General features: G+C 35.8%; 1 protein-coding gene across 10 annotated transcripts in view; it reads left to right on the plus strand.

Annotated features, from left to right (window-relative positions):
* The window catches only part of PIAS2 (protein inhibitor of activated STAT 2), a 73,728-nt gene that overhangs the window by 41,403 nt on the left and 17,108 nt on the right, over positions 1 to 15,217 (plus strand). For all 10 annotated transcript variants that reach the window (XM_080920387.1, XM_080920383.1, XM_080920379.1 and 7 more), the window contains exons 6-11: positions 253 to 387; positions 2,428 to 2,533; positions 3,339 to 3,412; positions 6,683 to 6,843; positions 7,530 to 7,663; positions 9,534 to 9,705. In XM_080920387.1, coding sequence (XP_080776513.1) covers positions 253 to 387; positions 2,428 to 2,533; positions 3,339 to 3,412; positions 6,683 to 6,843; positions 7,530 to 7,663; positions 9,534 to 9,705 — 782 coding nt within the window. The remainder of the gene's footprint in view (positions 1 to 252; positions 388 to 2,427; positions 2,534 to 3,338; positions 3,413 to 6,682; positions 6,844 to 7,529; positions 7,664 to 9,533; positions 9,706 to 15,217) is intronic.

A 15,217-nucleotide genomic window follows, 5' to 3' on the forward strand; every position in this document is an offset into this window, starting at 1 on the left:
AAGATGAGCTTTTATTGAGCCATCAGTTTATCTTTTTAGAGATTGATTTTCTGTAAAAAGATTCATTGCTGATAAAATAAGATGTCAACATTATTAATTTAAGTGGTGGAATAAATAGATTTTTATTTTTTCTGTTGTATTTGTATCTAAGATAAAATGGAAATAACTGTAACAAAAATTAGGCAAGATCCTGTTTACATCTGAAAATGTTTAAATCCTGCAGAGCCTTTAAACTTATCTTTATGATTATAGGGCTATGCACCACCACCTAAAAATGGGATTGAACAGAAGCGCCCTGGACGCCCCTTGAATATTACATCTTTAGTTAGATTGTCTTCAGCTGTGCCAAATCAGATTTCTATTTCTTGGGCATCTGAAATTGGAAAGGTAAGGATTTTTTCCTGGGTAGTATGAAAGTGCCTTCATTGGGAGTTGATCCCTCAGGCTGGTGGCTTGTTTGTGAAGCTGTGAGAAAATACCTTACAGAAGCAACTCTAATGAACAGCTTATTTCAAGGCAATAGAGTCCATCCTGGCAGAGAGCATGCTCAACGAAACAGTGCTGCCACCTAGGGAGCAATTCTTCCTACACGTGAGCTTCTGAGAAGGATATTTAACATGAAAACTGCAGAATTCAGTTTCCTTCAGTTTCTTAACTATAACCTCTGTCTAGAAAGCTGTTGTTTTCTATGCAGTGATGTTAGTGAGAGATTACCTTTAATTTTTCATCAATCTTGTTTTTATTTTGCAGTGAAAAAATATGCATATTTGCATGTCTTCAAATAGTGGTCAGATTTTTTAACCTTAGTGTTTACGTAGTGTTTTTATAAACAGAAAATCTCAAATATTCTTTGAAGAGGATCAAAAAATACTTTATTGGTCTTTGTGGGAAATGGTTAACTGTACTTATGTTGTAATTAAAAATATCTATTAATAACTTGTTCTTAGCCAGGTGTGGTGGTTTACACCCTTAGTCTCATCACTAAGGAGGCAGAGGCAGGTAGGTCTCTAGCCTGATTTACAAAGCAAGTTCCAGATCAATCAAGGCTTGTCTCAAAAAACAAGACAAGAGCACTGACTGCTCTTCCAGAGGTCCTGAGTTCAATTCCCAGCATCCACATGGTCACTCACAACCATCTGTAGTAGGATCTGATGCCCTCTTCTGGTGTGTCTGAAGACAGCTACAGTGTACTCACATACATTTAATTAATTAATTAATTAAGATTAACATGACTTTTTACTGATGCTTGGTCTCAAAATGAAAGATAACTGTTACCATATTGACTAAAGCAGAAAGTTTATATTGACTTTATTTTTTATTAGTAAAATAAATGGAAACATTTTTAAATATCAGCTGTCACAGTCCTGTTTCATGCAAGTAAAACATAATCCTGTTTAAAATTGAGGTATATGTTTATAGTAGGATTTTAAAAATTTGTTTTAACCACAAGATTAATTCTAGATCTAAAAATAACTTACATTTTTAAATGAATGGGTTTAAGCCATTGCAGGCATCTTAGTAGTGTTGTAAAATAGAAATACTTTTGGGGGCGGGTTGTAACAAGGTGATCAGCGGATGTGAAATTTAGGCAGTGTTTGGATTTTGGATACTTAAAAGAATATCAAAAAGTACTTAGAAGTATTTATTTGATTGGCAATTATTAGACATTCTTCATTGTGAAGTTGAGTGAATATATGCATTGAAGAGGCAGAGCCAAGTATATCTACACCTTTTCCTCCTCTGTGAATTGTGAGCAGTACCTTTGTGTAATATCTAAGTGTGGGATTGGATAGAGACACTTTTTGCCCTTGGTTTTTAGTTTTGTAATTTGTTTGTGTTTTAGTTGTTCCATTCAGGAAGTGGAATTAATTTATTGGACTTACTTTCAAAAAGAAAAAGACTGGTCTAGGCTTTGTGGTGTGATTTGCTCTAGGCCATGTAACAGAATAGTCTCATCAGAAAGAATCAGAACATTGGCACTCAAAGATGAAGTGTTAATTTTAGAGCAGAGTTATTTGAACTTGATTTGTGCAGTATGGGCCATTTTCACATGAAGCTATGAAAGCATGCATTGTTACCTAAGTCACTAAAACCAGGGAATGTTCTCATGGTGACCCCCAAGCTACTCATTTGGCTAAATTAAAAGACATAATCCACAAAAGCCCCTGTCCACACTATTTATTTACCATACAAATGGATTTTTAAAATAACAAGTGGTTGAAAATGATTTCACAGTGACAAAACTATTTTCTTACTCAAATGCTTAGTTGATGTCTCTGTCCCAGTTGCCAATGCTCCTTTGGAAGTTGTTTGAGTGTTACTTTCAGAGCCTAGAGTTTCTTTCCTTTATATTTCCTATAAGTTAAAAACCAACAACAACAAATAAAACACTATGTTGTCTTTAAAATAGCTTTTCTTTCTTTGTAGAATTACTCCATGTCTGTGTATCTTGTACGACAGCTTACATCAGCGATGTTATTACAGAGATTAAAAATGAAAGGTATTAGAAATCCTGATCATTCCAGAGCGCTAAGTAAGTAATGTTTGTAAGACTAAACATATGACACACTTTGGAGGGAAATCCTTACATACATAGCAATATGATAATTTTAATTACCCACTCACACACACACATACATATGTGTTTACTACATACATGTATATATATGTGTGTGTACACATTACATACATTTATATAATGTTTAATTTAACACATTTTATAATACATCTATTATATTTTAATAATTATTAACATTTTCTTGATATGTGTTGCTATTATATAATACTTAGAATTATATAAATATAAATAAGTAGCTGGGGCACATAAATTATATTAGTTACTTAGTGGAAGAAATCTGAGACACTTTGCCACATTGTTTTCAGTTTTTAGAGGAAATAAAGAATGTGTCTTTTCTGTTTACAAATTTACTATGTTTGGGAACAATCAGGTCAGCACAATAAAAACATATGATAGTATGAAAGAACACATTAAAGCTCAGAACCTTACTCCATTCCATATCCCCCTCCCAACTATTGTGTTAAATTATAAAACATTTTTTGTTTGTTTTTAACTGTTCTTTTTCAGTGGCCTTATTTTTAAAATTTCTAGAAACCTTAAAACTTCAATTAGATATGTGATGTAGAGTTTGTTGATAATTCTTTAATAATGGGAATGTGATTTACTATATTAGTATTTAACATTTTGTGCTTCTTCACCTATTCAAAGGAGGGTAGGAACTTTTAAAATGCTTTTTTTTTTTTTTTTTTTTTTTTGTAATTCTGCTCTACTATAACTATTAATTTTAAAGTTTATTGTTACCATTTTGTTCTTTTTAAAGTTAAAGAAAAACTTACTGCAGATCCTGATAGTGAAATTGCTACAACTAGTCTTCGAGTGTCCTTGATGTGCCCTGTAAGTAAAGTGACAAAACATTTGGGCCACTTTTGCTTCTTGTAGAGACTAAGTGTCCTGTAAGTGTAAAAGTGGGGTGAATGGAAGAGCATTGTGGTAGGATTCTAAACTTTTGTCTTTCCCATTTAAGCATCTGTTGCAGTAAATATTAAATATTATATTAATTTTATCACTCCATAGGCCTGACCCTCACACAGAGCCGCATGCACTCCGTCCAAGCCACCACCCGGATTTCACTCCGTTCGCACAATTCCCTTCCCTTGGCAGTTTACTACCACCTGTTCTCCGCCTCAGTCCCGGGTGTTTCTGTACCCCAAAATCCCACAAACCCAGCTCTTCCGCCCGATAGCTTTTCTTACAGGTTTATATGTTCAGCTCTCAATCCCTAAACCCTTTACACAACATGATTGCATCAAATAGACAAAGATACAAACTTCCCTTCTATATGAGGTACTAGACCTGTAAAATCCTTAATGTTCATAGCTATTTAACGCCAATCAATATCACCTGGGTCTAGCTGGTCCTTGGGAACCTCCCAAGTTGCCACAATCCTTCCTCATCCTCTGACCTCTGACCTCTGACCTCTCAGCCCTCTCCACCCCCTTGCTCCACCTAGTCACTGGCTTTCCTTTATTTTACTAATTAAAATGGGCAGGTTCATATGAAGCCACCTCTTGGCAGCCCTTCTTGGGGAGGTGGAATTAACTTTAAAATACAAACAACTTCAGGACAATCTACAGGCATCTTTATGAGTAAATGTTAAAAGAGTTGTTTGTATACTTTTGTTTTTGGTTTTTTCAAGACATGTTTTCCCTATGCGACACCTGGCTGTCCTGGAACTCTCTTTGTAGACCAGCCTGGCCATGAGCTCAGAGATCTGCCTGTGTCCCCCTCTCAAGTGCTGGGATTAAAGGCCAGCACCACTGGGCCCGGCTTGGTTTTTTGTATTCTTTAAGCAGTTCTGAAGAAAGAATGTACAGAATTGTTACATAAGAGTAGAAGGCCTTAGGCGCAGAAATCTGTCGTGATGCAGTTAAGAGCTCTCATCAGAGTGCATGTAAATCTGTAAAATAGTGTAAACTGGAGTTATTTCCTATGTGCTTACATAGACATGGCTGAGAAATCATTCCGCAGATCTGATGTCCTGTGCAGTGTGTGCTTAGCACTGAGCTGAGAGAAAGTCAGAATTGGGGAACACAACCCATGAAAAGTGGCAGACCATACCTAATGATGGGTGGAGGAATGTCAGGAATAGTGGATGCAAGTTTCTTTAAATTCTTTTGTAGAAGAAAGTCTTAAAAATGAGAAGAACTTGATGAGAAAAGCTGTGAGTAATGAGTTTCTAGTATAGCTTTGGATGACATTTGATGATTGCTACCAGTGTGAAATGTACTTTTTTTTTATTTATTGAGAGAAATTAATATCAGGTTGGGGAGCTGAGAAAGAAAATAATTTTTGAGTTTCCATAATTTGTGTTTCAACAAACCCCAAGGGAGGCATTGTTTTTATTTTGCAAATTACGTAAATGATTGAGGTTGAATAACCCAAACCACAGGGTCACTAGTAGACCCTGAATAAAGCTTTTATTCTGATAATTATCTCAGTTTTGTTTCCAACAGTTGGTGCCAGGTTGGGCTAAAATATCAATACACTGAGCTTTAGTAGACTGATTGTTTAGCTATTTTATTTATTTATTTATTTTACTTTATTGGAGTTTTTCTAGACAGTGTTTTTCTGTGTAGCCTTAGAATTCCAGGTCTAGAACTCACTCTCTAGGCCAGGCTGGCCTTGAATTCATAGAGATCCTTTTTCCTCTGCCTCCCAAGTGCTGGGATTAAAGGAGTTTACCATCATTGCCTGGCCTTTATGCAGCTTTTTTTGCTCACATGAGAACAAGATTTTGCTGTGACTTGGTGCTTACCTCTCAGGCTAGGGTTGTTTGGTCAGTGAACCCAGGGATCTGCCTGTCTCTGATTCTCCAGCACATGCTGTGTACTTACTTTCAAGTACTTACTGTATTAGCAGTTACACTTTATTTTCTGTAAACACTTTGTTGAGTGAGTTAGTGTAAGTTATTCAACTTACTTTAATGGCTTGTTTCCACATACTTAATAGTGTAAAAAAGCAAATTCATTTATACTGGTGTAAAATTCCTAAATTGAATATGACTATGCCGATATGCTTTAAATCTTAGAATATAGGCATCCTTCAATGAAGGGAAAATAGGGAAATGCCTACTTTTAAGAAGATGCATGCTGCATTTTCTGTTAACCTGTAGTTAAACTTTGTAAATGATCAGGTCACTAACTTTTAAGAACACTTCTGCATCCCTTGTTTTATCTTTCCCCTTTTCTTGTCTTTGTGCATTCTATTGCCAAGTCCATGAATACTGAGGACAGGTTATAAGATGGTATTGATCTAGCATTGGGGGATCACAGAAGCAGACAATACTGTCATTGTGAGCAGAGGACCTAGTAGAAGAAAGAAATGTTTAGTCTAAATAACTGCTCATTAATGGCAATATTTTCTGTAAATGACATACACGGGGAGGTTTTAAGGGTTATAAAAGGAAATGACTTGGTCAAACGTGGGTGTGGGTGTCAGTAGACCTCTTCTGTAAGAATTACGCATAACAATACAAATACATCTATATAAAAACATTCTGGAAATTGATAGATTTGATTATATATAGCAAAACGTTTTCATGAATATTTTTAGCTTGTATCTCATACAAGGCTCTTCTTTTTTTAAATATAAAGAACTCTTATAAGTAAACAAGTGACTGAAAAATGAGTAAGGATATGCATAGAAAGTTTTTAGAGAAACAAACGATCTCTTTAGAATAGATGGGGTTTTTTTTTGTTTTTGTTTTTTTTTTTTCCATTCTCCCCCTCCTTTTAAAAATAATTTGGTTTTGATAGTAGCTACTCTGAATATGAGGTGACATATTGTATTTTTAATTTGAGTTACTATAATGATTTATGATGTTGAGAATCTTACATCGGCTTAATTGGTCATTTTCATGTTCTGAGGAGAAATGTCCCTTCAGGTGTTTTGTCTTTTTAAAATTAAGATTAAAAAATTCTTGAGTCTACATTTTCTTCATGTGTTGTAAATAAAAAAAAAAACTTTATGAGAGTAAATTCAGGTTGGAGCTTTTTATTTTGAACCTCTGTTTGACTTGTAAAGACTCTGATGAGCACCTCTTTTGTCCTGTAGGCTCTCTTGTCCTATTTGAACTTATTTTCTGTTGTATTCTCTGTTCTGTAGTTAGGAAAAATGAGGCTGACAATCCCATGTCGTGCAGTGACTTGTACACATCTGCAGTGCTTTGATGCTGCCCTTTATCTTCAGATGAATGAGAAGAAGCCCACGTGGATTTGTCCTGTTTGTGACAAAAAGGCTGCCTATGAGAGTCTGATACTAGATGGGTACGTGTAACTCTGGGCAAACAGACAACAATATAGAATAAGTGGAGGAAAACCAATAGACCACCTGCTGATGTGGGGTGGGGCAGTTTTAATTCCATCACTCAGGAGACAGAGGCACATGGATCTGAGTTTAAGGCTAGTCAGGGATTTTATATATATATATAGATACAGAGATAGATAGATAGATAGATAGATAGATAGATAGATAGATAGATAGATAGATAGATAGATAGATAGATTCCTACAAAGCATCACACACATACATTGTAAGTACAGTCATATTACATAGATGCTAAGTTTAAAGCTGTAGTTTGTGTGTAGGTTATTCTGGCTCTGGAGTTAAGTCCTAAATGTGATTTCTTACATTGTTCATATTAGAATTGGGTAAAAATGTATGAACTGATTTCATAAGCTAGGTCTTCTCTTTATTAAAGATTTTACTTTTAATTATGTGTTTATATGTGCTTAAGTATGTATGCATACAATGGTAGGCCCCAATTTCTATTCCTGTCCTTTGAGCTCATCCTCCACCCTCCCATCCATCTCTTTAAAGAGGAATTATAATTGTCATAAAATGTTAGATAATTGAAGTTCCAGTGGTGTTTTTAAAGTCTAGTACTGTTACTTTGTCTTCAGTGTATACTATTTTCTTATTTCATCTTTTATGACATTTATGTACTTTACAGGCTTTTTATGGAAATTCTCAATGACTGTTCTGATGTGGATGAGATCAAATTCCAGGAAGATGGTTCTTGGTGTCCCATGAGACCTAAGAAAGAAGCTATGAAAGTAACCAGCCAGCCCTGTACAAAAGTAGAAAGTATGTACTGACTGTTAGGAGCACTCAAAGGAGTGCAGATTGTGAAGCATAAACTCTAACCATTAGGACTATATTCAGAATTTAGTCTGCTAACTTCAGGTCATCCCTCCTTTCTCATTTTCTTAAGGAACATGCTAATTTCTGTACCATCCTTCAAGCTTTTCAATGGTGTTTTATGTTCCAAACAAGTAAGCTAGGAGGCTTTGTGGATGGGTATAGCTAGCATGAAGCCTAGAGTTCAGATCCTGAGTTACCCATAAAGGCTGGGGCCATCGGTGGCCTATATGTAATACTGGTGCCCTAGAGGCAGAGACAGGAATCCCTAGGGCACACTCCTCTGCCTGTGGGTGCTGACCCCCTTTTCAGAGTGATTGGCTAAGACCATTGGAAAACACAGATATGTATATTACAAATAACAGTAAAATTACAGTTATGAAGTAGCAACAAAATAAATTTATATTTGTGGGTCACCATACATTGGGAATTGTCCCAGGAGTAAGAAGGTTGAGAACCATTAAACTAGACTTAAGTAACAAAGTCGGTTTAGGGAAACCTTTTAAGTGGTGAGCAGTTGAGGCAGGTGTTTGATATTAACCTGTCTCTCACATGCATGCCCACGTGTGCAGACATATATGCATGCCTGTATATTATTTAAACACACTTGAAAAACAGAATAGTAATAGTTCTGTTTATCTTTACAGAACCCAGAATGGTTGCGAAGGTTGTATATATCATTTATTAATAAGTGTGGAGAGTGGTCAGGAATTGGCTGTTCCTGAACAGATTCTTACACTTGTTGGTGGAAGGATTCTATAGCTTTAGTTCCCCAGTTTGTATGCGTGATTTTAGCTCTGTGCTCTCATCTGCTCTGCAGGGATGTGTTAAAGGAATTTGATAAGTTGAGACCCATAAGCACATGCAACCTCTGGACTCATTTCACTTAATTTTTTTTTTCTGGTTCTGTTGAATTTCATAAAAGCAGTAAGATTTTCTGAGTAATAAAAATAAAGATTTTTTTTTTCAGAATGTTACTTATTCTCTGTGATCATCACATAACTCTTAGGGGTCACATTGTCACAGTCGCCCACATTCGTGTAAAAATGTGGACAGATATGGTTTTGTTGATTAATTTCTGATGTTTTTTTCCCAATAAAATAGCATTCATTTTTTGATTATAGATAATAATGTTACATAATATGAGTAATGTGATTGCTTGTGTAAACAGAGTGGGTGATGATGAGATAATGTTGCAGTAACTTAGTTTACCAATTTTGTACTTTTTTTAAATTTATTTTTTATTGGATGATTTCTGTATTTACATTTCGATGTTATCCCCCTCCCATTGCCTTCATAAGGTGCTCTCTCTCCCAAGCACCCTCCCACCTCCACCAGTTTGGAACTTTTATATGATCACTACAGTTGAAATGTCTGATTCTGACCCCTTGGTGCTGCATATAAAGATATGCAGCTACTGAGTCCGCATACTCTTGAGAACAGATGTCTCTGACTTAATACTGCCACATTTGTATAATGACAACGCAGAGCTGGTCACATTCTATACTCTTGTCCCATGGCATAAGACCAGTTGTCTGACCCTTATATTCTGGCTGTAGAACGATTGCTAACCCAGAAGACAGCGTAAGTCACCCCAGGTTCCATATAGTTGGAGGGACATGCTATGAAGGAGACTTCTGATCTCTGTCAGGAGTAGCTCTGAGGGTCCTCGCTTAATGTTGAGCAGACTAGTAAGGACTTGGACTTCGTTCCCGCTAGAGAAAATGGTTTCTGTAGCTGTGAGACATTTAATACTTCTGTAACTAGTTTTTTGTTATATCTTTGATATCTCATTTTTCTTTTTATCAACATTCAGGTTCAAGTGTCTTTAGTAAACCTTGTTCAGTGACTGTAGCCAGTGACACAAGCAAGAAGAAGATAGATGTTATTGATCTAACAATAGAGAGCTCTTCTGATGAAGAGGAAGACCCTCCCGCGAAAAGGAAATGCATCTTCATGTCAGAAACACAAAGCAGTCCAACCAAAGGGTTTGTCCATTTATAGTTCACTACTGTTCGTTACACTTAAAACAAGTTGTTCCTGGAATGGTTTTGAGATATCTGTGTGAGAAGTAACTATAGAAAGCAATTTTCACCTACTTTGGTACAGTTGAAATATTTTCAAATAAGCATATTATTTACAGGAGACCAAATTTTGCTGAAAAAAATTCATGTCTGGGAAGTGGGAGTGTGAATATTTTTACTTTGTGTTACATTCTTGAACCTGTTCACAAGGGATTTGGCATCTCAGTCCAGTGTAAGGCAGTTGGTGTAATGGAACGTAGACACGAGGCTTCTGAGGACAGCTCTATCTCTGGCACTTTTGTATGCTTGTTAGGTGATTTGGGTTATAATCCTTGACTTTGACCCACTTTTTGTTGTGTTAAAATGAGGTAAAATAATGTCTGCTTTCACTGCTAGGTTCCATGAGATTATAGAAGAGCTTCTTTCCACTTTACAGAGCAAAATATAGCCAAGGGTGCATCTTACCATGTACTTTCTATGACTAATACAGGGAAGCTTTGGACCTTTACGACAAGACAGATTGGACAGATCCTTCTCACATGCTCATACATTGTGACAGACTGTGATTACATTCTTAAAGCTGTGTGTGTTGGTCTCATCTCTGTCCTTTGTTTAATAACACAAATCCCCCAGTTTAAGTATATATCGCGAAGTTGTTTGTTCACCATTACAAGTCAGTTTTAGCACATTTTCAAGGTGAAAAACGCACATAACTTGTTATCCTGCATCTCCTAGACATAGTCACCATAGCTTTTTAAATTACATTTCTGAATTTGCCTATTCTGGACATTATATGTAAGTGAATTATAAATACGAGTATTTCAAATTTCTTTTTATAATCCTTTATAGGTACTTTGAAATAAGTAATAAATACGTGTTAATAGCTACTTTTAAAACTTTTTTAAAACTTCTGAACTGCTTTCTGAACTATTAAGGTACTTACTCTTCTAAGCTAGGTACCGTAGCCAATACTTGTTATACCAGTACTTCAGAGGGTTACACAAATTGTTATGAGTCTAGGACGAGCCTTAGGGTTCTGTCAAAAGACAAAAACCCTAAAACGACAAAAACAACAGAAAATAAAGTACTTATATTCCAGGTGTGAGTATAGAACTATATTTTCTCTTACCTATATAATTAGAATAATTTTTTATTTTTAGTGCCAGAAAGTGAGAAAAGTAACCTCCCCCCCCCCCAATATGCTGATTATTGCTGTTTTGGGATACTTTAATACTTCTGAAAATGAAATGTTAAAGGACGACAGAAAATTGAAGTGCTTAGTGAAGTGTAGACTCAAGACAGTGGATGCTTCAGTAGTCTAGATCTTTACCATTTTAAGTAATGATTAAATGTTTTAGAATTAAAACAGAGTTTCAAACTTTTTCTATTCATGATTAGTTTTTGTCTGAGAAGTTTTTATGTGGTCTCAGAAATATGAACTAAGTATACAAATTGAACATTTACTGATAATAAATCATAAACTTTCAGAAACAGTGTTTTAGTGTACATGGAACTTAAGCATTTATTAAAAGTGGAAACATTGGATTCTAATAAAATAGTTGTGCCTATTTTTACATTAAGAGAATTAAATGGGTCGCTAAGTAGTTTCCCTGAAAGAGTGTGCGGCATCTGAATTTAGGGACTCACCACCCATATAAAAGTGTGACCTGTGCGTCTGTGACCCCAGTGTGGCTCTGGAGGAATAGACAGGCAGATCACAGGCTCAGTAGCCATCTAGTCTGACAGAAGCAGTGAGATTCAGGTCAGTGATAGAGCCTCTCTTGAAAAATAAGATAGAAAGATGATTGAGAAACATGCCTTGATGACAGCTTCTGACCTCCGTTGGCACACAGGAAAGCGCGCGCACACACACACAGACGCACGCACGCACGCACTCGCGCATGCACATTCAATTTGGATAAATGTTTGATGTTGCTGGATATATCAGTGCTAAAATTCCCATTTACATAAATACATAGTACAAAATTATATAAGTATGTTAAGGAACACAAGAAATTGTTGGAAATATTTTCCTAATCTTACTCTTAACATCCATTTAATGATTTAAAAATGCACCTTAAATAAGCAACTCTAAAAGAAATATTTGAAGCCAAACATTGTAATGCAGTACTATTCAAAGATGTTTTAATTCGATACTTATATACTGAAGAATAGTGCTATAATTAAATACTATATAATGGTGCCTTAAATACTATTCTCCTGTTACATATGTACAGTAGAAACAGAGCAGGTCACAACAGGGATGGATTTGACCCAAGGTGTTTAAGGTAGTATCAGTTTGCATAGTGCATTGCACTACATGTGCATTGCAAAACGTAGACATGTCTAGTAAGATCTGGGGTTTAAATGAAGTCACCTGATGCAGTGTGGGTTAGTGTTGCCTTGAATTCATCATGCATTCAATTACATATTAAACATCAGTTGTTACTCAGAACCTTTCCCTGTTAATCCACTGGGGACATTACCCATAGCTTCAGAAACCATTTTAGATTATGAGGAAAGTTGAGTCACAGGTGTTAGAGGACATTTCCTGTGTGGCTGAGAATTACATAGTGATGCTGACTCAAACCGAGGTAACTGTATGCAGTGCCCATTGTCATACTACAGAGCTGTACTGTGTGTGTCCTGTACTCTGTGTTCAAACCAGTGTAAGGATGAGAAAAAACTGAAGGATTGGCACATACTATGTGACAAAAGTTCAAAATGACAGCATGCAGAAGAATAGAGTTTACATTTGAGCTTACAGTCTAAGGAGATATTAAAGCTCTTTATCTAGATTGAAAAGAAAAACAACACAGCTAAATATAAGGTGGAAATTGTAATGGTTTCAAGAATACTTGAAAGTTTTTATTCTAAGTCTTTTTATATATCTTTTCATATTTTATAACTTTTAGCTACTCAGCCGTTTCCATAAAGTTGAAATAATTCCTACTCTCCAAATCACATTTGCACAACAAACCAAAAAAAAAAAAAAAATGAACATATGGAGATATAAGTGAGAATTCTTAAGCTCAGTCTTAGGAAGTTAGCAATTATTATTAAAGTGACATTCACTACAGCCAAGTAGAATTCATTCTACACATTCTTCACTATTGGAAACTACATTGATAAAATGATTTTGTCATAAGGACAATTATTTAGTTATCCTAATAGATGCTTTGAAAGTATTCAATAAATGTCTGCTGGTAGAAATTTTAATGTCTTTTAAATGTCTGAATTCACTAAACAGTGATGGACTCACTGCTTAACACTAGTCTTTGTCAGAAGCCTGGTATCCAGCATTCATACCATGTCACTTTTGTCCCATTGTGGGACTGTGACTGCACTGAGTATTTTAGCCAGATTGAGAAATGCCCTTGATTCAGCCCAGAGTAATACACAGGGCAGTGAGTAGTGGAACTTGGAGTGAGATGGATGCATGGGTGTCAAGACTGATGGTTGGTTCTAAGCTGAGAAAAGCAGTCACGATTATTCTGATTCTGAAAATACAACTGGCTGGTTTTTCTTTTTCTTTTTTCGTTATATGACATTGAACAAAGTTTAGACCAGTAAAAGAGAGATAAATGGGAAAACTTACCACAGTGTTAAAATCTCATTTTTTGAGAGCTGGAGAGAAATAACTTAGTGCTTTAGAGTACCTTCTTGCTGTAAGAGGACCTGGGTTCTGTTCCCAGCACTCACATGTTGGCTCACATCCATCCAGAACTCCACTTCCAGCTGTTGTGATGGCCTCTTCTGGCCTCCATGGGCACCAGGCACTTGTATTAAGTGAGAGTAGGTGCCCTCTGTCAGCTCATGGTGTCAGCTTCTGCTGTGTTTGACACTTGTTTCTTGCCACCTCTTCTGCTTTCAGTGTTTTCTTCCTCATCATTTATTTTACTTATATCACAATGTCTGGAAGTTTTAGGTTTTTAACTGGTGTTTTAAGGGAGAGTAAGCAAATGAAGAATAAAGAATGAGAAATCAGAAAACTTACTGTAACTTAGACAACAAGAATTATATGAGCTATTTAAGTTTTAAGAGGTGTATTTTAGTTTTAGTAAAAATTATATAAATATTTTTTTCAGAGAGCCAAGAAGCAATTGAAGCCCTTCTCATGTAGAAAGTATTCACTGCCACCATTTTGTGATAGTAATTGAACCAAAGCCCTTTAATGCATCTCTGTAACTCTTGTCTGAAGAAACTTGGGCCATGTAAGCACATAGAGAACTTTGAAACTAACTTTATAGTGTGCTCCTTCCCAGCTCTTAAGAGCCTGCATGGCCGGCTGCTGTGTTGTTGTTGATGATGCTCCAGCAGTAGGGAGCAAACAGTGAAGGTATTAAATTAAAAGGTGTCTCTTATTTGGGGATAGGTAAGAAGAGTCGCTGACCATCTGTCTCCCCCCCCCCCCTTTTTTTTTCTTTTTTTTTTCTTTTCTGCTTGCATGATCAGAGTGGAAACCCAGAGTCAACTTTCGAGTATATGAATGATGACAGTTAACTCATTTTCAAACATCTAGATCTGGACCATGCATGATTTCTGTATTTCTGGTATAAGACATGATCTAAAATATTAATGCTTACTCTATAGCAGCATTCTGGCAATTTACTTTTATATTATAAACTTAAGAAAATTTAGAACAAGTACATTTGCTTAATATGTACATATATGTGTATATATGTATGAATCCTATGAGGAATTAACACATTATAAAAGTTAAATAATTTTATTAAATTTTAGCATCAGAATTTTACACTATTACTTGAAGGTGACACGCTCATTTTCATCTTTTTGTGGAATTTCTAATTCATATCTAAATACATATCTCTTCTGGGTTTAGTTTTTGTGTTTGTGTTACATTTTTTTAAAGATTTATTTATTTACTTTTATGTATGAGTACACTCTGTCTTCATGAGTTCACTGTAGCTGACAGGTTCACTGTAGCTATCAGATCCCATTACAGATGGTTGTGAGCCACCACGTGGTTGTTGGGAACTGAACTCAGGACATCTGGAAGAGCAGTCAGTGCTCTTAACCACTGGGCCATCTCTCAGCCTATAGTATACAGTTTTGTTTCAAACTTGATCTATTGCTAGCCAAGGATGACTTTTTACTCTTGGGACTGCGGGCCTGTACCATCCTGCCTAGCTAGCAAGTTGGATTTATAATGTTAGTTGTGAAAGTCAAGCAATAGGAATTAATCAGCACTGAATTCTTTAACATTAATATTTAGTGAAGTATTAATGGGAGCAAAAAATAGGTATTTCTATTTTTGTAAATTTTGACTCAATCTTTTTGGGACAAGAGAAATGGAATAGGTATACATCAATTTGGTGCTAGTATAGGGACGTGAAATAGGGAATAACTAGGGCATAGTTACATTCAAATCAAAGAAAAACTGGTCTGTGTCAGACATCTGAGGTTCAGGATAGGCTCTAAAGGCCTTCACTTCTCCAGCTCTGTCCTCCATAGC

The sequence above is a fragment of the Micromys minutus genome (assembly GCF_963924665.1).
Source record: "Micromys minutus genome assembly, chromosome: 8".
Lineage (NCBI taxonomy): Eukaryota > Metazoa > Chordata > Mammalia > Rodentia > Muridae > Micromys > Micromys minutus.